This window comes from Neofelis nebulosa, chromosome 1, assembly GCF_028018385.1.
Source record: "Neofelis nebulosa isolate mNeoNeb1 chromosome 1, mNeoNeb1.pri, whole genome shotgun sequence".
Classification (NCBI taxonomy): Eukaryota; Metazoa; Chordata; class Mammalia; order Carnivora; family Felidae; genus Neofelis; species Neofelis nebulosa.
In genome coordinates, this window is record NC_080782.1 from 118,091,594 (window position 1) to 118,116,694 (window position 25,101).

The following is a 25,101-nucleotide window of genomic DNA, read 5'->3' on the forward strand; positions in this document are numbered from 1 at the left end:
CAAAGGAGACCTCACTGCCAAAGTTACCCATTCACAGTGTCATTTTCCTCATTTTCCTTTCCTTCATGTGCTGTGCTGGTCATAAGGGAGTGAATGGGGAAGGCACAGGTCCTGACCTTTTAGGGTCTTGTGGGGAAGCTGTACGAGTGGATGGTAAATGTTAGTGGGATAAGTTCTATGTCAGGAAATTCAGAGTGCCATGGGAAGTGTTGGGAAAGTCATCTAGCAATTTTGAAAAGTAAGGAAGGCCAGTTATTTAGCTTTGGTAGAAAGCAAGACTCTCCTTAATAAGTATAGAGTAGGGAAGGTATTATAAGTTTGAAGATGTCCTTGTTCCTACACACTCTTGTATTTTCTGTGCTGCGAAGAGGGTAGTACATTAAAAATCAAGTTATTCCTTTTAACTCAGTGTTTCGTGGTCAACTTGTACCACCTTCAACATATGGAGGAATTAAGACAATTTCCTCTCAAGACAGGCTTTCTAACATTGAGATGCACACATGCATGCATATCCAAGCTTCCAGACACCTGCATCCATTTCCCTGTGGCTGGTTATTTTTTCCTCTGAAATGTTTTTTTTTTTCCTTTCTGATAGTGTAGTGACAGAAAGATATAGTTTCTTCATGCTGTGTTTTTACTTTCTATTTTCCTGATAAAACTGTATCACTGCAGAGGAACTCAAATCTAATCTTCAATATATTTAGCATGAAAGCAATAAAAAGCATTAATTCACTCCAGAAAGAGCAAAATACAGTCGGATACTCAAAGGAAGAATCACCATGGAAACTGTTTTCTTGAGATTCTGTACTCTCCAGGCTCCAGGCACGACTAAGTGAAGAAAGGAAGGCAAAGGGAAGAGAAGAAATATCCTGCCCTTTCTGTTGTCACTAAAATGCTGCAGAGGAATTGCCATGAATTATTGATTACATGAGTAGAAGTATATATGAATTAAAATTGTTAAACTGGTGTCCTTTCAGTGAGTGTGTAAGGGTGCACGGAGAACGTGTTCCTCAGTGTTCCCCCTTCCTTGCTGTCAAATCCTATTGAGCAATCAAAGAGCTATCCTAAGGTCAAAAGTTGGCAGAGAAGCATGAGGAATTAGGATGATTAAAGAATTCTGGGAGCTGGAAGTAAAGGACCATGATTTTGCATACACCTCCCACACATACTTGCCTTTGTGTACCGTGTCAAGATGGTTATGGTTTCAGAATTTTTTCAAAGATATTAAATATGTAAAGATCAGAGGCTAGCTCTTGCCTTTGGGACCGTGGTAATGGGATGTGATGGAATTTCCCAAAGGAATTTGTTTTTTGGATTAAATTCATTCTGTGTTTATGTACACGTGTATACATCTCACAATGCACCCACTTTTTTTTGCCTTCTCCATTTTTACCAATTCATAGGTTTTCCTCCCTGAAACTATACTCCTCCATTGAATATCTCTGATAATAATATCTGCTGTGTGTTAAATGTTCCTGTGAATTAGCCACTGGGCTGAATCCTTTGCCTGATACTATTAAGAGCATGGACTTTTATTTGGATAAGATTGTTCTTTTTAGCAAAATGACTAATTCAGTGTTCACTAATAAAATAATCATGTTCTTATGTAATTCTCACAACAACACTAATGAGAAGGTCCCCATGATACAGATGAGGAAGCAGAGTTTGATGATGGCAGCTGAGTACGGTCGATCACAGAGCCACTGAGTTGTGAAACCTGGATTTGAAACCATGTATGAATCCTATGTCCATGGTTTTAACAGCCACACTAAGGTTTCATCCTAGATGATACAGACAACTTGTCTTTTTAATCTCTATGCAAGCTCATAACTGCCATGGGTCTGAGCACATACATAGGCCCTCATGATATTCATAACAAGTACATATTTAGAATCCACCATTGTACCAGGTACTATACTAAATATAAAAATTGGAAATGAGGGGGCGCCTGTGTGGCTCGGTCGGTTGAGTGTCCGACTTCGGCTCAGGTCATGATCTCGCGGTCCGTGAGTTCGAGCCCCGCGCCGGGCTCTGTGCTGACAGCTCAGAGCCTGGAGCCTGTTTCAGATTCTGTGTCTCCCTCTCTCTGTGACCCTCCCCCATTTATGCTCTGTCTCTCTCTGTCTCAAAAATAAATAAAAACGTTTAAAAAATAAAAAAAAAATTGGAAATGAGATAAAGTCTCTGCCTTCAAAGAGCCTACAGTCTTTAGGAAGTGTTTCCCTGTATGAGTAACCAGACACAGTAGTCAGGGGTTCAGAGAAAAGAGAGGCTAATGAGGTTCACGAAGGAAGATTCATCCTGGTCCTTCCAGAATGGGGAAAGCTGTCAAAAGGTCAAAGAAGAAGGAAGAGAAATGATCAATTAGGATAAGACAGCATGATTTTAAGCATAGAGATGGGAGTGAAATGACAAGAGTTTGGAGACTTGTGAGCAGATCAGAGCATGTGTTTTAGTGAAGTAAATTTGAACAAGGAACTTAACAAGTGGGCCATGAGTGAAGAACCTCAAACTCTGCAGCGAGAAGGTCCAGATATTATCCTGTCAACACAGTGAGCCTTCAAGGAATATGTTTATTTGTATTCAAGTATTAATTACTTAAAGTAGAGCATTGTTTACTCATGTTTAGTTCATTGATTTTTACATACATATACATTCTTGTCACCATTACCAAGATCAAGGTATAGGACACTTCTAGGACTCTATGCCCCCTCTGACTGAACTGCTTCCCACCCCCGAGATACCACTATCTGACTTCCATGTGAGTATTCAAGGGAAGTAATAAAAAAGAAAACGACATGAATGAGGTTTACAGAAAAGTTTAATGACTTCTGGGATGTAGCATTGAGTGTGGAGGTGAGAGATTTCAAACAGGGAGACCAGCCAAGAGGGTGTTACAAAGTTGACAATCCGTCCCTCCATCCATCACTTTCAATATGTATTGGATCCCTATTGTGTACCATACCCTTGCATTGGGGCTACAATAGTAGTCATTGCATGCTGTCTCACTGAGGAGACCCACAAACAAAGGAGCAGTTACTTTCCACTGTAATGTGTGCTGAACTAGAAGGAAGCACAGGTCGCACTTAAAATGGCACCAAACCCAGAATAATAAAGTCAAAGAAGGCTTCTTGGAGGAAGAGGCTCCCAACCTGAGGCTTGAGGACAAATAGCAATTAGCCAGGCCAAGGAGGAGATTGAGATGGAAGGGGTTCCAGGTAGAGAAGGAGCATATAGGAAGGAATAAAGAAGGTAGGTGACTGTGTCAAGGAAGAGGCTTGGGCAAGAAAAGAATGGTCACAGACAATGGGGTTTTCAAATCAGAGAAGTAACCAGACTTAGTAAATGATATCGTATCATGAAAAACCAGGGTTTATCAGCACCAGCATGGAATCCTGACAACCTGATTGAGCAACAGTCTGCATCTATTGTTCAGAAAATTTCAGATGCTTAGTGTGGCAGGCCTGTGCACTGTTGTTTTTATCATAAGTAGCCCACCTAGTTGTCCATCATTTCTCTTGAAAGCTGAGCCAGAAAAACCAGTCAGGCAATCAGACTTCCATCTCTCACCTACCTCTTTAAGATGGAGCAAGTTTCTTACATTTTGTACATTCTTTATCTCCTTTCTTCTGGAGTCTCAGCTCTGCTGATTTGCCAGGCCACCCTTCTCCTCCGACTTTTCCAGCAGGTTTCCTGTCTACTTTTGAGCAAGCTACAGAGGTCACACCACCTCTTTACCATATGTCTGTTAGCAGGTGATTCAGTAGGCAAAATGTGGCCTTCGCAGGCCTACAGACCTGAGTTAAAGCCTAGTCTATGACCAACTCTCCTTGTGACCTTGAAAAGTTAATGTTCAGCTTCCCTGCTGGGAAATAGTGATACCCACTGTATTAGGTGTGAGTAATTAAAATATAAATGCACCAGATCCCCTAGGATAATGTCTAACACATAGTAAGTCTTCCATAAATGTTATCCAGACATACTAATGCAAATCGGTTAACAGCACAGGCATACTGCCTATATTGGAAGGCTCTGCCAAGGGTTTCTGGGTTATCTGGACAAGTCACAAAGGCTCTCCTTGCCTTAGTACTCTTATCTGTAAAATGGGAGTGATAATAACATCTTCCTCATGGTTTTATTGTGAGGCTTAAATGAGCGAATGCATGTAAAGTGCTTCCTATAGAGTCTGGGGTGTGTGTGTGTGTGTCTGTCTGTCTGTCTATATATCCCCTATTGGTGTTGATATTAATGTTAGTAATTATTATTTGTATAGTACTTGTTCATAACTATGAAAATGGGAGAAGAGTGTTTGCCTACTTTCTAGGGTAGTTGCCAAGAGCAGCTAACCAAGAGGTTCAGTGGCTCCATGCCAGACACAGTGGGCCCCCGATAATGTTTGTTGAATGAATGAGAGCAAAGTGCTTCTCTCTAAATGCTTTCTATAAATGTTTCATCTTAATGATCAGCAGGAGCCTCCACATGGAAGGAAGTGCCAAAAGAGTTCACTGGGTATCAGCCTGGACTCAGGCCTGGTAGATTCTGATTATGTCAAACAAAATAGATTCAAATCGGTCTATTTGGTGCCACTGAAACTGTGCCAATGAGCAGCAAAATGTGATTTCATATTGGGGGAGTGCCAGAATCCAGATTTACAGATCAAAGCAAACCCTACCTATTTCTAATACCCCCTCTCTCCCCTCAATGGGCGTTTCTTACCTCTGAAAGAGCTTCTGGATGTTTCACAAAATCAGGCCCCAGATGTTTGAAAGACTTTTGCAGACAAGGTAATCAATCCATTTGGTGGCCAGATGCTGTCTGAAATTTTCCTGCTACAGCACTGTGAGTTTCTAAATTCATTAGAAACATAAATTAATTAAATCTAATCAACAGTGGGTGATGCAGAAGATTAAACACTGAAAAACAAATACATTTCCAACTGGCTCATATTAGATGCAGAGAAAAACACTCTACTTTTGAGGTGAAAGTCAAGTTAACCCTTTGTGTGATATTCTCAAAAAACCTTTGCCAAATCTGAGACCCCAGGTGAGCCTATAGTTCTTCCCAAGTAAGTCCGCCCTCATGGGTCCATTGACCTTTCAAGAAATAAATTGTGTGTTTCTCTTAGTAAGAAGGGTTCTAGAGTGGTCTTACTTTGTTAAGCATTAACAGGAGAAAAATCTCCACCATTCTTTCATCATGAAGGGCCTCTGGAAGTAAGTTTTGCAAGACATAAAATGGAGTGAAGCATCGTTCTTTATTCTACACTAGAATAAGTTACCTGAATTCAGAGTTACTGTGTTTCAGCGCCAAATCCCCAATACCTAGAAGAATGCCCAGTACATAGTAGGTGCTTAGTAAATAGCTGTTGAATGAATTGAGGATGAATTTCTTTCTCACAGGATTTCAGAGTTACTGACTTTCCCAGATGAGTCCCCATGACACAAGATAAATGTAAGCAGTTTCCCAAAAGTATTTTGACTTTTTTTCACTCAAGGATCAGAATCTTGAGGGACTGATAATCCATAGGACATATTTTAGAAAACTTGGTTCTACAGCATTATTGTATAGCACCCCTAACTTTTGTCCCATATCTTTTACCCTCAGTCTAAATGGAACTGAAGAAGACTCGGGGTGAGTAAATTATGAATTTATGGGGCCGATTCTTGGATCGGAGGCTATTCTTCAAGGAGGTGCTCAGCTCAGTGGAGAAGCCAGCCTTTAGCCCTGGAATTGACTCATTCTACACTCTTCTTTGCCAGTGGAGACAAATGGCCTCGAGCTATGTGGAGAAAGGGGTTGCTTCCTTTTATGCAGGCTTATAGAGGTAACAGTGTCCAGAGGATGCCTGCAAGCCCTTAAGACCAGCCCCTGCTAACTCAGATACCTACAGAGGCCAAGTAACATCAAAAATGAAAGCAGAGCAGTAGAGAGAAGCCTTTGGAGGATAAATGGGAGCTGACATTTGGCCTCAAGGTTGGGGACCAGTAGGAAGTGGTGGGAGAAGAGGTAAATTTAAGACCTTGTTCCTTTCTAAAGGGCGCAGCCACAAGTCCCAGCTCAAGCCAGGAGTGGCCATGTGGGAATGCCAATCCAGTGGCACCCATCTATTGACTTCTAAAGAAACTGAAAATCTGGATTGTTTATATGCAATTTCATAATTTCTAAAGGTAAACATATGATTCAAAAAATTGGAAATCTTTTTGTGGACTAACATTGCAGCATTAAATAAAACCACTCTGCTGGTCAGATGTGACCATCCACTGCGGTTGGTGTTCTCTTCCTTATCTCATCTAATCCTCCTAATGCTCTTCCAAAATGGTACCAGTATCATTTTATTTTACAAATAATGAAACTAAGATTCAGAGAATCCAGGTAATTTGTCCTAAGGCACATCTGTTATACATGGCAAAGCTGTGAATGGAGAAGTGATACTGTTTATCATTCATTATATTACTTTTGGGTAAGGTATTATTCTAATTCTTATTTAGTGTTTATGTGTGTCAAACACCATTCTAAGTGCCCTGCATAAATTTACTCATTTCATCCTCCATATAATACCACTCCCATGTTACAGATTAGGTAAGCAGTGTGGAGAAAGACATTAAGAATTATACCCAACATTAGCTATCTCTGCCGACTAGTGGAGCTGGAATTGAAACAGGGGCTGGAAGACTGCTGTTGACTACCTCCTAGAATTACTTCTCAGAACAACGCCCCAGATTAGACACATAGAAGGTGCTCAGCAAATAGTTTTCCATTGACACCAAGCCTCATTTTTAGCTGTGTACACTTTTGGGATCCTGAGCCTAAGGGTGTGGTTGGTGCCTCTGGGTAGCTGCTGTTTCACCCATTATTCCATGTGACTCACTGGCACCTGTCACTCAAGCAGCCTTCACTCTGTCACTTTGCTAACTCCAGGCACACAGAGCAAAGACCGACAGGTCCTAGAAACTGGCTGAGCCACTAATGAACTGTCTAATCCAGAAAGCCCTTCTCAGCAATCGGGCAATCCAATTCAAACTGTGTGTTTGACTGAAATAGTTCACTGGGTCAGACTTCTTGGCATATAAAGATCTTCCCACCCAGTCTCTAGTGTTCTGTTCTTTTTCTTCCTGAAAATTGAACAGGGTGGAGACTGGTTTAGACAAGGGTAAGAATTGAAGAATCAGAAGGGTGTGTATACATTTTACAATGCATGAGCTTTCATACATATGGTTAGCTTTGGAGAATAAGGCAAATGTAGATCTTAGGAGAATGAGGGAGATTTCATCGGTTTTTAAATGTTCATGATTGTACAGATCTGCTACACCCAGTTTGACTGAAAACCAAATGTGTGTATGGTGTGTGCATGTGTGTGCAAGAACAGTATTAGAGAATATATAATGAGCGATCAGGTAATAACTATTAACAAATATTCTAGAAAGCCATACTTTTAAAGAACATCTATTGTGTGTCATATATGGGGGTGCAGACCAGGAATCGCAAGGTGAAAAAATCAGTTTTGATCCCTGATTTGGTTAGCTTTATAGTCTTATAGCAGAGACAGACATTATCAATAAACACTCAAACAAATATATAATGAGGAATTCTGATAAATGCTTTAAAGGGAAAGAATAGGGTAGTACAGAGCAGTGTAGGGCAACTAGAACATAAGCTGTCAGAAAAGGTCTGTCTTGGGATGTGCTGGTTAAGCTGAAATTTAAAAAATTAATAGGTGTTAGGGGCACCTGGGTGGCTCAGTCCAGTTGAGCATCTGACTCTTGATTTAGCCTCAGGTCATGATCCCCGAGTTGTGGGATCGAGCTCCTCATCAGGTTCTGTACTGAGTGTGGAGCCTGCTTAAGATTCTCTCTCTCTCTCTCTCTCTCTCTCTCTCTCTCTCTCTCTCTCTCTCTCTCTCTCTCTCTCTCTCCCCTCCCTCTCCCTCTGCTCCTCTCCCCCCACTCATGCTTTCTCTCTCTCTAAAACATTTTTTAATTAAAAAATTAAAAACAATTCATAGATGTTAGCCAAGGAGAAGGGAGAAGGGTGAATAGTTTAAGTAGAGGGAGCTGCATGTTTGCACACTGCAGAGTGGAAAGAAGCATGGCATTTACGAGGTCATGAAAGCAAAGTGGTGGGACTAGAGCATAGTGAGATAGGGTGTCAGGGAGGTGATTTAACGTGAGATTTGAGTGGTACAAAAAGGCCAGTTCCCAGTATTTCCTTAGTGATAAATTACCAAAAGGTGATACTCTCCAAAGGTTTCCTTAAAATGGCTTCTGGTGCATTTTACTGTTGATTTAATTTCAGTTGAAGAAGCAAGCAGTGTATCTGAGATTGTGACCAGTGTTAAGTCTATATCTTGAGTGTTTTATCATTGTATTTCTTCTATGACCTGATAAAATATTGACAGTTAATTTCTTCCCCTGGACTTTGCAGGAAATAATCAATGCATCACAATCAAGGCTAAGAACCTGCTCTGATGTGTGTTGGATAGAAAGAAATTTTTCTACTGCAGTTAATAGTTACTGGCTGTTTCAAGCCCTAAGCTTTTCCATACTGTCCAAAGGCAGTAACTTAGGTTGTTAGAATCAGTATTTGAAATGTCCCCAAAAGTAGAGTATTTCAAAGACATGGTAATAGGTTCCTATTTCCACTCCTCTCCTTTCTGCTGTGCTTGGAGGAACTGCTTCTGAAAAAGGACTTGGCACTTGATTTCTCAAGCACTGGTTTTATTTCAGAGATGTCCCAGGTCAGGACCCTATGGTACTCACCCATTTGAAAAATAATAATAAACTGGAGGCAGAAATGGAGCATGTGTGACTCTCATTTTAGAGGAGAACAATGATATGCATTACACAGGCCAACAATCAGTTGTCCCCATAAGAATATGAAATCTCCAAGTGTGGACTATTTATATCACCTATGCTCTGAGATCTTAGATATTGATAAAGATGCTGTCTATTAAAGAAAGAAATATGAGTCTGTTTTCAGGGAATTCATCATCTAGTTAAAGATATATCTCTCCCCCCCACACACACGCACATGCGCATGCGCACACACACACACACACACACACACACACACACACACACACACACAGAGTATATCAAGCAACCTATTAACATTTGTGCAATAATCCAACACGAGTCATTCCAAATACGAAAATACTAACTTAAGCATCTTGAAGTTTTATGTGCAGTTTATTGGTAGAGCCAAAGATGAGTAAAATAGGAACTCTGCCCTTAATGAAATAGTTTCAGTAAGGAAAACAGAGCAAGTACATTTTCAGTTATATAGCTACATAAGTGGGAAGAGCTACATAAGTAGCATATGAACAGTCCAGAGAGTTGCGGCATTGTGAGGAAGAAAGGATTGCGTTCCAATTAGGGGAGCTCATGAAAGACGTCATGGAGAAAGTGGCCCTTGAGTTGGCCTTAAAGGACTCCTGTGTTCATTGATTCACTCAGCCAGGGAATAAGTATTTTGTGCAAACCTCCTAAGTATGTGTCCCTAGGCTGGGTCCCTAGACTAAAATAGTGAGTAAGATCTTGGCCTCAAGGGGCATACATGTCAGTATGCACACGTAATGGAAAGAATGTCTTAGAAAAATGAAATTGCTTCACAGTTGGTCAGCACAGACTGTATTTGCTGACAGTCTAAGAGTTAAACTTTGCTAACGTGCCAGGTCGGTGACAAGGAGTACAAAAAATGATGGAAAAGTTAAGGCTGAGCCCAGAAGATCCACTCTGCCATGTTAAAAAGTAACTATGAGGGAAAGATGAAGAAAGGATTAGGAAAAAATAAACAACAGACAAAAGGGAGTGGGGACAAGAATTAAAAGGTCAAAGGAAAAGAAGTGGAACACAAGAGGCAGGTCATGAACATAGGCTCTGGAACTAGAACTGGGTTCCAATCCCAGATCCCCTTGTTAGCCTTCCAAACATGGACAGTTCTCTGAGCCACCATCTCCCCATCTGAAAAATGGAGGAAGAGACTGATATCATGGAGTTTGAGTGACCATTAAACAATATAAAACACAAGGTACAGATCCTGGCAAAGTAGGTGTTAAATAAAGGAGCCTGATAATGCAGATTGAGGAGGAGAGTTTAGGTCAAGAGTCTAGTACTATGCCTGGCATGCAGTAGGCCTAGTTCAATAGTTCCACAGAAAAATTGTGATACGGGTGTTTTCCTGAGGCTGAAATATCTTGAGGCCAGGCTCATAGCTAGTTAATTTCAGCCAGTCTTTTGCATGACAGTTGCGATCCTCTCCCTGTAGTCATGCTGTAATAAAGGAATGTTCAGCTAGAAGAGTTTTCCATTAAAGACCAACTTCCTGGCAGGGAGATCTACAAATCACTTGGAAAGTTCCTGGCACCATCACCTGGGTCTGGCTATTTGCAAAGTGTCTATAAATCTTCCACAGGGCAAGATGAGAATGTGGGTTTTTTCTCTCTCCTCTGACAGATTTGTTTCTTTCTATGCACTATTAAGAATCATGCTGAAAGTTACCCAAGAAAGGCCATGAGGAGGTCAGGTTACCCATGTGGGACTGATCTTGCAGTAGACTTAACATTTTAAACTGTATACAGGTGAGCAGCCTTCCATCAGGTAGGCAGACAGGAGGTAATGGACCCAGAGATGCATAGTAGTAGATGGAATGAGTCCTTTCTACAGCTGGCTTCAGAAGAAGAAGGAGAGAGGGATGGAAAGAAGAAAAAGAGAGAAATGGAAGGAAAGAAGAAAAAAGGGGAAAAAGACAGGAGGAAGAGCAGGAAGGGAAGAAGAAACAAAAAGAAAACCAAGAGGATTGTTTTTCATTTATTTATGGTGATTGCATGGACATCTGACATGTTGATTTATGGGAGAAATGCTTGGCCATACTAAATGTTTTGAGACTCCTGTTAAACCTTATATGAAGATAGATTTTGTGTAGCATTTTTCTTCCTACCATCTTTTGGCTGTGGGTGGGAATTGAACCTGAACAGATTTTATTTCACCTGTCACTGGTGGACCAGTTACTGGGTTGTTTATTCATGCATTCACTTATCCGTTCATTCTGTTCCACGTTTTTCCTTATTCATTGCTCATCTTTCCATAAGCATTGCTTGATCTTTCCATCAGCAAATACAAATGCTGTTGTTTCTCTGATACAAAAATGCTCTGTTCGCCTGACTTCCCATACCATCTTCTGCCTCATGTCTTTGCTACACTTCTCAGCAAAACTCCTTGAAGAGAAGTGTCCACAGTGACTTTCTCCCATTCGCTCTGAAGTCCAATCCATGGTTCCACCAAACCCACCCCCACTGATCCACAGAAACCACAGTTGCTAAGGTGAAAAGTGACCTCCATTGTTCAAATCCAAAGGCCACCTGAAGGCTTTGACCTTGCCTATCAGCAGTGTTTGGCATGACTGATGGCTCTCTCTTCTGCTCTTCTCTGGCATTCGGGACCCTCAGCTTTCTTGATTTTCCTGCTATCTTACCAGCCTCTCCTTCTTCTGCTCCTTCTTCTTTTCCTGATTCCTCTTCTTCTCCCAACCTTTTAGATGTTGGAGTGTCCCAAAGTTCAGCCCATGGTCTTCCTCTCCTTTAATACACTCTTTCCCTGAGGTCTCATCTAATCCTGTAGCTTTAAATATCATCTGAAGTGATAATAACTCCCAAGTTTACATCCCCAATTCACACTCCCTCCTGAACTCTAAACCCTTCTTTCCAATTATCTACTCAGTACCTTTACTTGTAAATCCCTCCTACTTCCCATGCCTGAAACTAAATGAGTGTCTGGCCTGCCCCAAAAATGCCTGAATCGCCCACAAACTTCCCATCTCAGTGATGGCAGCTTCATCCTGCCAGGTGCAGAGGGTGCTGAGGGCAGAAACCTTGGAATCATCCTCGAATTCTCTCTTTGATACCCCATAACCAGTCATGTATGTTTGATACATACATGTATGTATGTATGTACCATACATACACCTGTATGGTACATACAGGTATGTTTGATACCCCGTAACCTGTCATCTGCAAATCCTGTCATGTTGACTCCGTATGTATCTAGAATCTGACTACTGCTCTCCACCTTGACTGCCAAGGCCCTGGTCTGAGCCACCCTCCTCTCTCACCTGGATTATCTCGATAGTCTTCCTGATGATCCTGCTTTAGCCCTCCACAGTCTGTTCTCAGCTCTACAGCCAGATTGGTACTTGGAACACATCAGACTATCTCATTCCTCTGTCTAGTACCCTCCAGCAGCTTTCCGTTTCATTTTTTCCTCACTTTTTAAAAAATATTTATTTATTTTTGAGAGAGAGAGCATAAGTGGGGAAGGGGCAGAGAGAGAGGAAGACAGAGGATCCGAAGCTGTGCTGACAGGAGAGAGCTCAATGCAGGGCTCCAACTCACAAACCTTAGATTATGACCTGAGTCAAAGTTGGACCCTTAACCAACTGAGCCACCCAGACACCCCTCCTCACTTTTTAAAAAACTGTGGTAAAATGAAACTAACACAAAATTTACCAGTTAACCATCTTTAGGTATACAGTTTAGTGGTATTAAATATTTACGTAGTTGTGCCCATTTCACTTTTAGTAAAAGCCAAAATGCCTGCTATGGTCTGTAAATAATGAACACCTCATTTTTTCCTGGTTTGCACTGCTCCAGCTACCTCAATCTGCTGACACAGGACTGCTTCTCTCTTAGGGTCTTCTCACTGTCTATTCCCTGTCTGGAGCACTCTTCCTTCAGATACCCATAGAGTGACCTCCCTCACCGCTTTCAAATCTGCTCAGTAAGGCCTATCACAATCACCTTATTTAAAATCTAAGCCTCCCACCTACCTCCAGAATTCATTTTTTGGTGTTTTGTTTTGTTTTTGTTTTGGGGTTTTTTTTATTTGGGGGGGGGGTTGTTTTGTTTTGAGAGAGAGAAAGAGACAAAGAGCACACAGGAACAGAGTGAGAGAGAAAGAATCTTAAGCAGGCTCCACACCTCAGTGTGGAGCCCAACGCGGGGCTCGATCCATGGTGGTGAGATCATGCCCTGAGTCAAAATCAAGAATCAGATATTTAACCACTAAGCCACCCAGGTGCTCCATGAACTCTTAATCTCCCTTTCTCAGCTATGTTTGTTTCCCAGAGTACATTACATATGATGTGATTTATTATGCTCATTGACTATTATTTTTTCTCCACAAGTAGAAAAGAAGTTCCCTAAAGACAGATATTTAGTCTGTTTTATTAATTGATGTACACTTAATACATAATGTAGTGTTTGACACATAATATATGTGGTCCTTGAATATTTTTTGAGTGAATAAATGAACCATGAATAAGTCTATCAACATTTAGTATTTCCTGCTTTTTCTACATTTTATAGTTGATATCTAACTGCCAAGTGAACATGAAATCAAATATAATGGATTTTTTTAAATATCCAATTTTCAATGGTTATAAAAAAGCAGTAAGGATGTACCATAGTGCCTTTGCCTGATGAATATTTATTAAAATTTGGGTCATGCTGGTGAGGGAAATCAGCACTCACTTCTTTATGCTATCTTTTACTGTTTACCTACTGTATGTGATATATTCAGTGTTTTAAAATTGGGATGAGCACTGGGTGTTGTATGGAAACCAATTTGACAGTAAATTTCATATATTAAAAAATAAATAAATAAATAAATAAATAAATAAATAAAATAAAAATAAAATAAAAAAAATAAAATAGGGACATTATCCAAAAGAGAGTAATATTGTTTTAAAGATTTTGTTTTTAAGTAATCTCTACACCCATCGTGGGGCTCCAGCTTACAACCCTGAGATCAAGAGTGACATGTTCACTGACTGAGCCAGCCAGGCGCCCAAGAGTAATATATTTTTATAATCTTAAAAACACCACAACTCCTAGCCAGAGAGAAAGGAAGGAATGGAGGGAGGGAGGGGAAGAGGAGAGAGAGAGGAAAACAAAGAGAAATACTGATTCATAGAGTTGTAAATGGCACATTTGCTTCTAATATTTTCCATTTTCTTTGCTAAAACCATTGAAAAACCATCATTTTGTAATACCTTGTAAATTGTTAGCAGTATCTTTATTGTGTTTGACATAGAAATTTCATGGTTTAGGGGGGAAAATCCAAATCTTGTCCTACTCTATTCTTCTTTCATTCTTTAGGACCATGTAGAATTTAGCACACAGATATATTGTATTTATTGTTCAATTTGTCCTTTAGAGAAATGATAGGAGATTTCTTGAATGCAGGCATAGGGATGACATGTGAGTTACCTTAAGTTTCTGTAGTGACTTCCTTTTGACTTCTAGGCCAAAACTAGGGTTCTGACTCTCTGACCCAAACATTTCCACTATAGGGTGTTTCAACACCCTCTTCTCCAACTTTGTTTTACTATGTTCACCCATTTACCACTGCTTCCCAGTCCTCTAGATTGAATGCTTCTTGAAGGTAAAGATAGGTGTGTTGTGTTTGTAGCATATACCTGGAACCCAGTCCAGTGATGTGCACTTAGTAAGTGGTCAGTAAATAGATTCCTGGCATTTCAGATCTATTTGCTCCAAATCCACTTTGGGTTGTGTGATTGCTACCTCCATGCCCTCTCCCGGTACCTTCTCTTCACCAACCCATTTGCTCTTCTCTCTTCCTGTGATTCATAGGACATTCCAATCCCTGCCAATATGACAGAGGCTTTTAGGATAAAATCTGTACTTTACTGATCAATCTATGTGGTTCTAAAGCCGTAAAATACTCATTCCAAAATAAGAGCATGCACTTGTCTCACACCCCTTAAAATATGTTTCTAACATTCATCCAGCATATATGTTTTGTTTGTTTACACTTTGTTCTGGGTTATTCTCTATGTGATGGTCCACTTTGGTGTTGCTTCTCTTGAGCTCTCCTTTGGTGATCGATTCAAGAAAATAATTAAGATGCATCTATTGCATATTAAGACACTAAGCTTGGCACTGAAAGTTCAGTGATGAAGAAGTTCCTTATTGGGTTTTCAATTCAGAGACTAAGAAAGGCATTTAAAATGTTTCCATTACCATTGTAATTGCTAATGGTAGGTGGTGAGGACTGTTAGGAAGGGGAAGAATGGGGGGCAGTGAAGCTGCATAGTAAATGGAGGCTGCTTGGGTTTGGGGAGAAGTCATACCAGGCTCCCCTAAATAAATGATATTAAAACCAACACACAAACCTGGCAAGTTCAGCTCCCACAAGGCAGGTGCCCTATCTTTCTGACATCAGAGCCTCTGGCACAGAAAAATTTTTGACCGAAGACATGCCAGACAAACTCCACATTATGTGTGTTTGGGTAACACAATTCCTGCCCAAAAGCTCCTATATAGACCCCCAGATAGGATGAACTTTCCCATTTTGGACCCAGAGTCCCTCTGACTCTCGGGTCCATGCTAGATGACCTATGTTGTGTAGATAATAGCCCTGAATGATTGACAGAGTTTGCATTGCCTGAGCAGCTAATTACTCCTCTGCTTTCTGCAAGAGTGGGTGACAGATGGTAGATACCTTGACAGCAGATCCCACTATAAACCATGCAGGCTTGTAGGCAAGTCTGGACTGCTACCAATTTCCCACTGGATGTTTCTATATTTGGAGGACTTAGAATTTTTAAAACCACTTTGTCCTTTGGGCGAGTTTTGTCCCAACTATAGGAACATTCTTTCTTCTCCCCTTCTGTGTAGTAGAAACTTGTTTTGAGTGAAAGGAAGTCTCCATCAACCCACCTGTCCTGGGTTATCTCAGACCTGGGTAGTGCTGGGGATTTGGTCAGTGTGGGGAAGCTGTGTGCATTTTAATGGAAACAGCGTGGCATTCATTATTCACCTGCTTCCCACCATCTGGATTTTCACAGCTCAGTAAGCATGGTGGGCTCCCTAGACTTCAGAGGAGAACTTGACTTCTAAGGAGAGCATGGCTCGGTCCCTCTGAAGTCATAATTTTATGATGGATACCATGATAATTTGAGGGTGGGAGGATGCTTCTATCCCAATAACCTGCTTTCACTTTTGAATGGTTAAAGAGTAATGTTCCATTTCCACACAGGGGAAGGGGGGAAAAGCAAACCACCTCACTACTGAGAACTAAGCAATTATGAAGGAAAATTGGTCATGTGATAAAGTGAAATAAAAATGTGTATGTGAGAGTTTGTGCATAGAGGTTGCAAGACAAAGAACCACTTTCACTTATTTCCAATTCAATTTGTGTTAATAATCTGGCCCTGTGCATAGTGCTGTGAGGAAAACAAAGATGGAAGACATATCTATTAGTAAGTGTTGAGTTATAAATAATAGAAAATCTTTCTAACAGTGGCTTAAACCACTTGGGTATCTATTGTTTAACAAGTTCAGACACAGGCTCTTCCTGAGGCAGGTTTTTGTAGTTAAGTGATGTCACCAAAGACATTGTCCCTTTCTTCCATGTCTCATATTCAGCCTCTTGGCTTGTCACCTCATGGTCACATGATGGCAGCCACACCTTCACATATCATAACCACATAAAATCATATACAAAGGAAGTAGTATACAAGGAGTATGTCAGCATAGCCAGAAGGCTACTCCTCACTTGTTTCCCTTCTTTGATTCAGGGAGGAAAACTTTTCCCCAGAATCTCTGCCTCCTTGTCCCCCAACAGACTTTCCTGCTTGCCTCACAGGCCATATTCGGTCACATGGCCACCCCTAAACCCAGGGGGCTGGGAAGGAAGATTCTGGATTTTACATCCTCTACACCGGGAGGCAGGCAAGGAAGAAAGGCACTGGGTAGGAGTAGCTAACCAAGAGTAACTAAGAGTATTAACCACAACGTATTACCTGCCTTTAATGAGCTTGGTCTTCATGGGCAGGCTGACATCTAAACAACGCCCACTTTCCAGCACTCTGTCTCTATTTACATGGGAAGCAGCAGTCGTGATAAGATCTTGGGAATTGGGACTCTTGGACCCTTCTACCTGCTTTCTTTCATATAGGAGAAATACCAGCACTAGATCGAAGTTAAAACCAATGTGCACAGGGGCGCCTGGGTGGCGCAGTCGGTTAAGCATCCGACTTCAGCCAGGTCACGATCTCATGGTCCGTGAGTTCGAGCCCCGCGTCAGGCTCTGGGCTGATGGCTCAGAGCCTGGAGCCTGTTTCCGATTCTGTGTCTCCCTCTCTCTCTGTCCCTCCCCCGTTCATGCTCTGTCTCTCTCTGTCCCAAAAATGAATAAACGTTGAAAAAAAAAAAAAAAAAAAAAAAAAACCAATGTGCACAGAACTAATTATATCCAAATGAAAGGAGAAGGATTCAGTATCTATATACCAGACACTGGTCGGCGACAAAGGAATCAATTCGGGGTCAGTCAGGAACTGTCTATCATGCACAGAAGATCAGGATAGCAAGCTTGTGGCATGTGTAATGGCTCTTCCCATACCCATGCCAGACATAGCCAGTTAATCTCAACACTCTCCCACCAAGCCCAGCTATGACCTTAGAATCCTTCTCATTAGGCAGCTCTTGCCAATAAACAAAACTGGTGAGCAAAATTAGAGTCACTTGTTATCACTACTCAGAACTTTATATTTACTACTTCTGTCTCTAGAACTGAGCTACAAGAATATAAGTAGTACCAAGTTAAGAAGCGAAGGCTACTACCAAACTAAAAACCCAAACATAGTCCTACTTCATTGCAAAGGAAACTTTGAGTCCAAGGGCAGAAAACCTCATGCCTAAAGCTAGTTTGTGATACAGGCTAACAAAGGCATATTGATGAATTTAGTTTCCCTCCACTCCAAAAACAGTAAATAGTGATGTTATCTAAACTGTAAGATTAAAAAAATAAAATCTTTGACTCTCACTAGTGAGAACTGATCGTTGCCTCCCAATTGAGCCATACCTATTGAGACCAGTAGTTATTAAGCCTCTATATTTGCATAGCATTTTTAACATTTGGAAGGTCTTAAATACCTGTCAGCTTACTTTATTCCCATAATTTTATTCTTTTTTACAAAAATTGTTCACAGGGGCAGTATGAAGGAACTTGTGGGGCGGGCTGACACTATTCTATATCATGCTGTTGGTAGTGGATACACATCTATATGCCTTGATCCAAACCCATAAAACTGTAAGGCACAAAAAGTGAATTTTAATATATGTGAATTTAAAAAGAAATATTTTTAAAAGTCTACAGAATCTCTGAGATAAACGCTAAAATCTTGTATTTAGTTTGAAAGCCATTTAAAATTGTGTACCTGTCAAAAATTGTTCGAGTATTTATGGTCATGAAAAAAAAGGATCCTGAAAAATTAAAAAAAAACTATAAGAAAATAAATTAAATCACTCATATCCTACACTAAAACATCATTTTGGACTCTCCCTGACAGACTTTGGCCTGTGACTGTTAGTGTGTGTGTATTTATAAGAGTTAACAATTGTTTTCCAGGGAGTCAGATTGTAAGGGAAATTTCATTTTATATTTTAAGTATCATCTTGGTATTAATGGAAGTTTTAACAAGTGTATATTGCTTTACCAGTTAAAAAAGATATATTTTAAAATGAAAATACTTTTTAAAGATTACAGTCATCGTACATGTACTGTGTTATTGCCTGGTTGGGTTTTGTTTTTTTTTTTTAATTTTACAATATACTAAACTTTTTCAAGAAGCAGGCCATTTTGACACAATCCCAGTAGCAGTATTTGAGCATATTTTGTTTGGCCATAACCAGACTTCATTTTATCCCCCCATTTTGATAGAAAGTATACTCCAACACACTATTTCATTTATCAAATTTTACTAGAGAAAACCTTATCTGAGATAATGGAGGCTGACTTTGGGCTATGAACCAAAACTCACGAAGGAGGCCACAGTTTTACATAGACAGAAGGAGTAATTTTAATTCCCACTGGGAGCCTGAGACTCCCCTATTTATTTAATGAGCCACACAGTCACTGCCAATCTAGCTACAAGCCCCTATGTAGTGATGACAAAGGGTACGTGTGCTGTCCCCTGGTCCCCCACCATGCAATGCAGGACCCATTGGCAATTAATCACAGCACTTCAGCCTGGAAGTGACCTCCCAGATCCTCTCAGCACAAACTTTCCCACAACCAACTATATTTCACCGCTGTCCTCCACTGCAACATCTGTTTTCCACCTAGCTGAAGGTGTCCTCATCCTCACTGAAGAAGCAGACAACTCTGCCTAGAGCCGAGCTTATCATCAGGAAGATAGCCAACTCTTGAGTGGGCAGAACTAGCCAGCTGATATAAGTAGAGTAAATGACTTTATAGTATTATCTCCCAAATGTTGCTTAGATGAAAGATAAAACATTTAATGGGCTCTGAAGGCTAAATTAAATTACTCTCTCATTTGAATCCCTATGATTGATGCAGAGAGGCCAGTGCTAGTGACCTGGTCGGTAGACCTTGTCCCACTAGAGGATTTGGGTTTAGGTCCTCTCCAGGTCTAAACTGAGCCATCATTTTATCTACAGTCACCCTGCTCTGTGAATTGGGCATCGCCTAATCACTGTGCCCAGCCCAGGCATTGTGTAGACGCCAGCCCAGCATGGTACTGTGAGAGACTAGGGTAGGCACTAGGGGTTCCCTCTATTTCTTCAGCCTAATCACAGGCATAAAATGGCCAAGTCAATTTCTATTATTCAGGTAAATGGAGACTGTATGTATGAATTTACTTGTCTGGAACCTTTGTAAGAAGCAGAGATTGATTTTAAAAAAGAAAAACTCCGTCTTAGCAGTGCCTCTTGCACTAGAAATGGGGTTACGAGGCCACCATCTTGTGGAAATTAAATCAGCACAAATAAATGTGGAACAGGGCAAACGTCATACCTCCCAGGGTTTCCTTTAAAAAAATCATGTTAACTACATTTGACCTCCATAACTGTTTTTGGCCTCTGTTTTTTTTGTTTTTAGTCAAAAAACATGCACTTTATCCACATCTCTATAGGATAGAGGGGAAATGGTCAAGTTTATAGCTTTATTAGAATGGTGTGATTCAGCTCGGCATTTGATAAAATGAGTTGTTGTATACACATACTGTTTAAAAGATGAAAGCCATGTTGAATTGATGAATTGATTTCTTTTGACCATGAATTCAGATGAAGTTTTTGTCCCAAGTTTGCTAGTTTATTGTCATGCTCAGGAAGAGTTATTTTGTCTTCAGCAGCGTGGGTTTTCTAATTTATCAAGAAATTTCTCCTCTACCACAAGCCTGTTGCAAACAAGAGTATTTGTATCAGAAGTTTCAGTATCTTGAAATTGGAATGTGGGGTGATTCATGAGGTTTGCATCAAATATTAAACAGTCATAGATGAAGATATGCAAAGATGGATGGGGCGGTAAAGTATTCTGGTTACACCTACTGGCTTAGCGATAAGAATGAGCCAGGAAACATGAAAGTTCAAAACAGGTATTAACCTGAGCTGCAGTAGCCTATGCTCTGAAGGGAGGTAGACAATAGCTAGATATAAACAATCTAATATACAGACCAACTACCTGGCAGGATTAAAATATAAAGCTAAGGATTTGGCAAGAGGATTGAAGAATTTCAGAATCCTGCCATGTCAATCACCCTTTGTCTTGTGAGGTTCTCAAGGGAGGCACAGCACAAATAATTATAACATTTGGAAAACAAATGGGACATGTTTATTAGTTGGGGCTGTGCCTGGATCCCACATAATACAGAGTTCTAGTAACACTGGCTTGGATCATGTGGCTCAGATGTGAGCTTGAGTCTACCTTGTTTTGACCTGTGTACCTCCTAAAGGGAGAATGAATTTTTCACTCCCTTTTTCTCAGGGAGTCTGGGTAAGAAGATAAATGTGTACGTCATCCCTGGGAGGGTGAATTTTGTTTCCTGTGGAGTAACGTTTTCTTGGAATGTGAGCCAGAGGCTGACGTTAGAAAAGGCACTTAACTCTTCCTTCTGATACCCAACTTCACTAAAAGGGAAGGGCCAACTTACAAGATGAGAACTTACAAGTTCTCAGGGTACCATCTAGAACTCTGGAGTCTCTGTCAACATTGGTGCTGAGAGGAAGAGTGTAGACTGCAGTTAAGCCACTTTTTGGCCCCAAAAGGCACAAGTGTGACTCTGGTAACCTATAGGCTTGGCCTCCCCACCACTCTTTCCTTCTGAGAGGTGTTTACGTCTAAAACACTTTAAGAGCTTTGCCTCATACTAAGGTACTTGATGTAAGTCTCAAGTGAGAAGAAACAGCCACGTCTACTTTAGATTCTGCCCAAGTCAGGAAACTTCGTGAATGACCACGTTGCTGACCACTCACTGAAAAGCCAGAAGCAGTAACTAGTGTTAGAAGTGCATCCTAGTGCTCGATTGATTCTCCCCAGGCATTCTGTGCCAACTGCCAACACCAAGCAGCCTTCTTGTCTCCTCTTTATGTGATAGTGCTTTGCTAAGATTCATAAACTCTGACAAAGGAAAGTGGTCCAATAATTCACTTAAGGTGCTGGCTTCCCAGCCTCACTGGGCTTTCTTCTCAATGGGCACTGGCTACAGACCTGGACTGCTAAAGTTACATCAGGATCTGAGTAACCACACAGATTATTTTGTGTTTCCTTAAGGGTAGTATTCACTTGGAGGAGTCTTCCTGAGTGAATGGACCAGATTTCTAGTTGACATCATCAATAAGGAGTGGGGTGGCCTTTTCTGAAGACTGTCTAGATCAAAGGTCATAAACTGGTGACTCAAAAAACATAGCCCACAGACAAGATGATTTTTTTAATGTCATGGCTTTGAAAAAAATAGCTGACAATATATGTAATTTAAGAGATTTGTGCATAAAATCTGGATTTATAGCTTCTTATAAAAACATCAAAATATCTAGCAACACATGTTGCTGTTCATGTCTACTATTGGCTTAAGCTGCATAGCCACTTACCCTTAAGAGGGAACCCAAGCTTTCTACTTCACCTACTGTAGTTCACTTCATGATACCTCTTGGCTCTGTAGGGCTTTGAATTTGCTACCCTGGAGTTAGTCATCTATGAGCCCAAAACAGGAAGTCATGATTTGTTCTTTTAAAGGTCCCCTGCTTTAAAGTGACGGTGACTTGGGCTTATCCTTTTTACTTCCGCACCAAGAATGGCCATTAGATGCATGTTCATATATGGAAAGGGACAGTTACATGCAAAGTGGAGAATTTTACACTACTTACCTGAATAAATCAGGCATACAAAGAAAATCCTGAAATGATGATATTAAATTGAGATTTGAGACTTGAATTATTCAGGGGTAATTGCCTTAGTTTTCCACCTCACTGTTTCTCCTTTGCTTTCCTCACATGGACATAATCTTCAGAATGTTCCTCTGTCAAAGGCCATCGTCATAATTCCCCTGCCTCTTTTTTTTTTTTTTTAACTCATTTGCACTCTCGGTAGCAATTGTTGGAGCCCTGCAGGGGAATAATTGCAGAGGAATTAACCTCTGACATTTTTCTAAAAATAGCCCTAATAAATCCAATCATAGGTAATTTACCTGTCCACGTTTCTCGGGGGTAACCAGGATTGAAGAAAGACCCGGCAGGCTGGCATTCCTTCAGCAATTATCTGTGATCTGAGTTCTCGGCGTTTGTGTGTTTTCTTCGTTTTGAAATACAGAGTACAAATTGCCCTCTGTCCTCTGACCTCCTGACCCTCTTTCTCAGCACCTTGCTGTTGGGGTTGAATAAGGCTGTGCTCTTCCAGAAGAGTGTGTTGGGTTCACCAGGAAGGAGGGAGCATGGGTCAAGGGAGAATACGTGGGGTCCTTTCTGAATTCCTGACTGCTGGTGGCCCAGTGATGTCTTCAGGCTCCCTCCCTTCATTTTCCATGTCTGAGCTTCAGTGAAGTGCCCCAAGGCCGGCTTCATCACAGTCTTCAGCCACAACTGAAACCTGTTTGGGGAGGTTCTTCCTTGTAGAAGAGAGGGGAATGCAAAAGGGCCCTGGGTGGGTTAACAGTCTATGGTTGGTAGAAATTGTCCAAAAAAAAAAATGTCATTTCCAGGAGCCATTATTAAGGAAATGCATTTTCTCTTGCCCCAAACAAAAAGGTCTGTTTGTGCTTTTCCCTTTTGTTCTCTCCAGACGTTCCAAGAGACCACACTGCAGTGGTCTCCTAGAAAATTTACTTTCTCAAATGCCACTTCTAGTGGCACTTAAAATACAGAACGTAAAATCCTTGTAAATTCCACTGCAGAGACAAAGCCCTGAGCCCTTAAATGCACAGAAAAGTGTATCTATTATCTATCGTTTCAAAGTAAGTGTGCAGTTACTTTAATTGCCTTTGTCTTCTCCTTTTCAGCTGACATTATCTCTACGGTAGAATTCAACCACACGGGAGAATTACTAGCGACAGGGGACAAGGGGGGTCGGGTTGTAATATTTCAACGAGAGCAGGAGGTAAGTGGCAGTGAATGCAAAATGCCCATTTTCTTCTCTTTTTAAAGGAGGCCTCCTACTGTTCCTTAATCCTCATGTGTCGCCCTTAACCTTGGTGCTTTGCTAGCAAACTAAAAACTGCCAAAAAGTCATTAACATCAACAGTTCCACATTCAGGCTCATAAAAGCACCTGATAATAGAGCCTTTCCTGGGCATGGCCTAATGTTTCCAAACCTGGGTGTTGCACATTCAAAACGACCTCACTTCCCATCTGACCTGCAAAATTCCATGGGTGCTTGTTGAACAGAGAACTCCTTTTTGAGTGGAATTTATCCCCCAGCCATTGAAATTAATTCTCCTAATTTCAGGTGCTCCTGCCCAATATGTAGGAGGGGAAAAAAAATCCAGCTCTTTGCCAGTAGATGTAAAAAGGACACCATGGGTCAGTAGAGAAGACAGTGATAGCTTACCCTACCAAAGGGAGTGAAATCCCACAAAATGACATCTGAGCAATGCACGTGGCATATGTTTTTCTATAGGTGATGCAGAGGTCCCTGGAGCTCAGTGTTGCATGCATTCTGAGCAGGAGCTCGAACTTAGAGTGCATTGAATCTCAAAAATCCCATTTCCTCCTGAGACTTGAACTCCAGTAGGAATTGTTTCTCTTTTTCATATAATTGAGTTTTTTGGTGTCCGCTTCTGTTTTGCCAGAATGAAATTATGTCCCAATCTGATTTCCTGGGTCTCCCTGGCATGGTCCTGGAGCTTCCAGCAGGCCGGTGCCTGTTCTAGGACCTCTCCCATCTGTTCCCGCCTCAGAGAATCACCAGCACAGAGTAGGGGGGAGGCCCAGTGCGGGAGGAAGGTTCCACAAGAGACTTCCCTAGCAATTTAAAGCCTGCTCTGTGCCTCAAAGCCATTTATGTTACACCTCCCCCCCCCCAAAAAAAAGGAAAGCCTCATTTAGAGGTGATATATTTGGTAATTGCACATTATTTGCAATTAATTTCTATAAGGGCATCATAATCCCTCGGGGTTCTGTATAAATTCAAGTGTTCAGCATTAAATCAGGCACCCAGCCTATTCCATTGGCCCTGGAAACAACGAAAATGTGGTTGGCAAGTGGAAACTAATAGCTCTTCGTGACCTGGAATTTTTCCTGCTTTTCCAGAACTGCCTAGTGCTAATTGGTCTGGCACATGATACACACACTTGACAGTCTGATTTGGATGGTAGCAAATCAACACTCTTATAAATTTACTGTTAAGGTGGACTGGCTGTCTCTGTAGTAAGCAGGATATCAGCATTTAAAGTCCTTTTAAAACTGATTTTTAAGACCTTCAGTTTAAAAAAAAAAAATCCAATTAGGTTCATAGTGATGATAAAGAAGAATCGGAGCAGCCATTTAGCATAAATTACCCAAGGCAGAGTGTTGCCAAGAATATTCCGCACCACGATTTCCGTTAGCTATTTATAGGTTTCACCTATTTTAATGGACTGAAACATTTAGGAAGCATGATTCATTGGTAGAATGAAGGGGGACACATTTTCCAAAGGAGAGTGGTTTTGTTCAATAAAAAAATAAATGTCGAGGAGAGAAACATACCGTTCAGTGGCTTTGTGGCGAGGCTTTGGGTTGGGATGAACGCTAAGCCTGAGAAACAAAGCCAGGTGACAACAGGCCCACTGCACCCCCCCCACCCCGGCCCCGACCTC

General features: G+C 41.0%; 1 protein-coding gene across 13 annotated transcripts in view; it reads left to right on the forward strand.

The window, feature by feature from the left end:
• PPP2R2B (protein phosphatase 2 regulatory subunit Bbeta) overlaps nucleotides 1-25,101 on the forward strand; it is a 509,802-nt gene that overhangs the window by 379,945 nt on the left and 104,756 nt on the right. For 11 of the 13 annotated variants that reach the window (XM_058732601.1, XM_058732604.1, XM_058732596.1 and 8 more), the window contains one exon: nucleotides 23,308-23,405. The exons of 1 other annotated variant lie outside the window; for it this stretch is intronic. In XM_058732601.1, coding sequence (XP_058588584.1) covers nucleotides 23,308-23,405 — 98 coding nt within the window. Of the gene's footprint in view, nucleotides 1-5,604; nucleotides 5,632-23,307; nucleotides 23,406-25,101 lie in introns of all 13 variants that reach the window. One more of the 13 variants, XM_058732622.1, reaches the window with a different exon arrangement.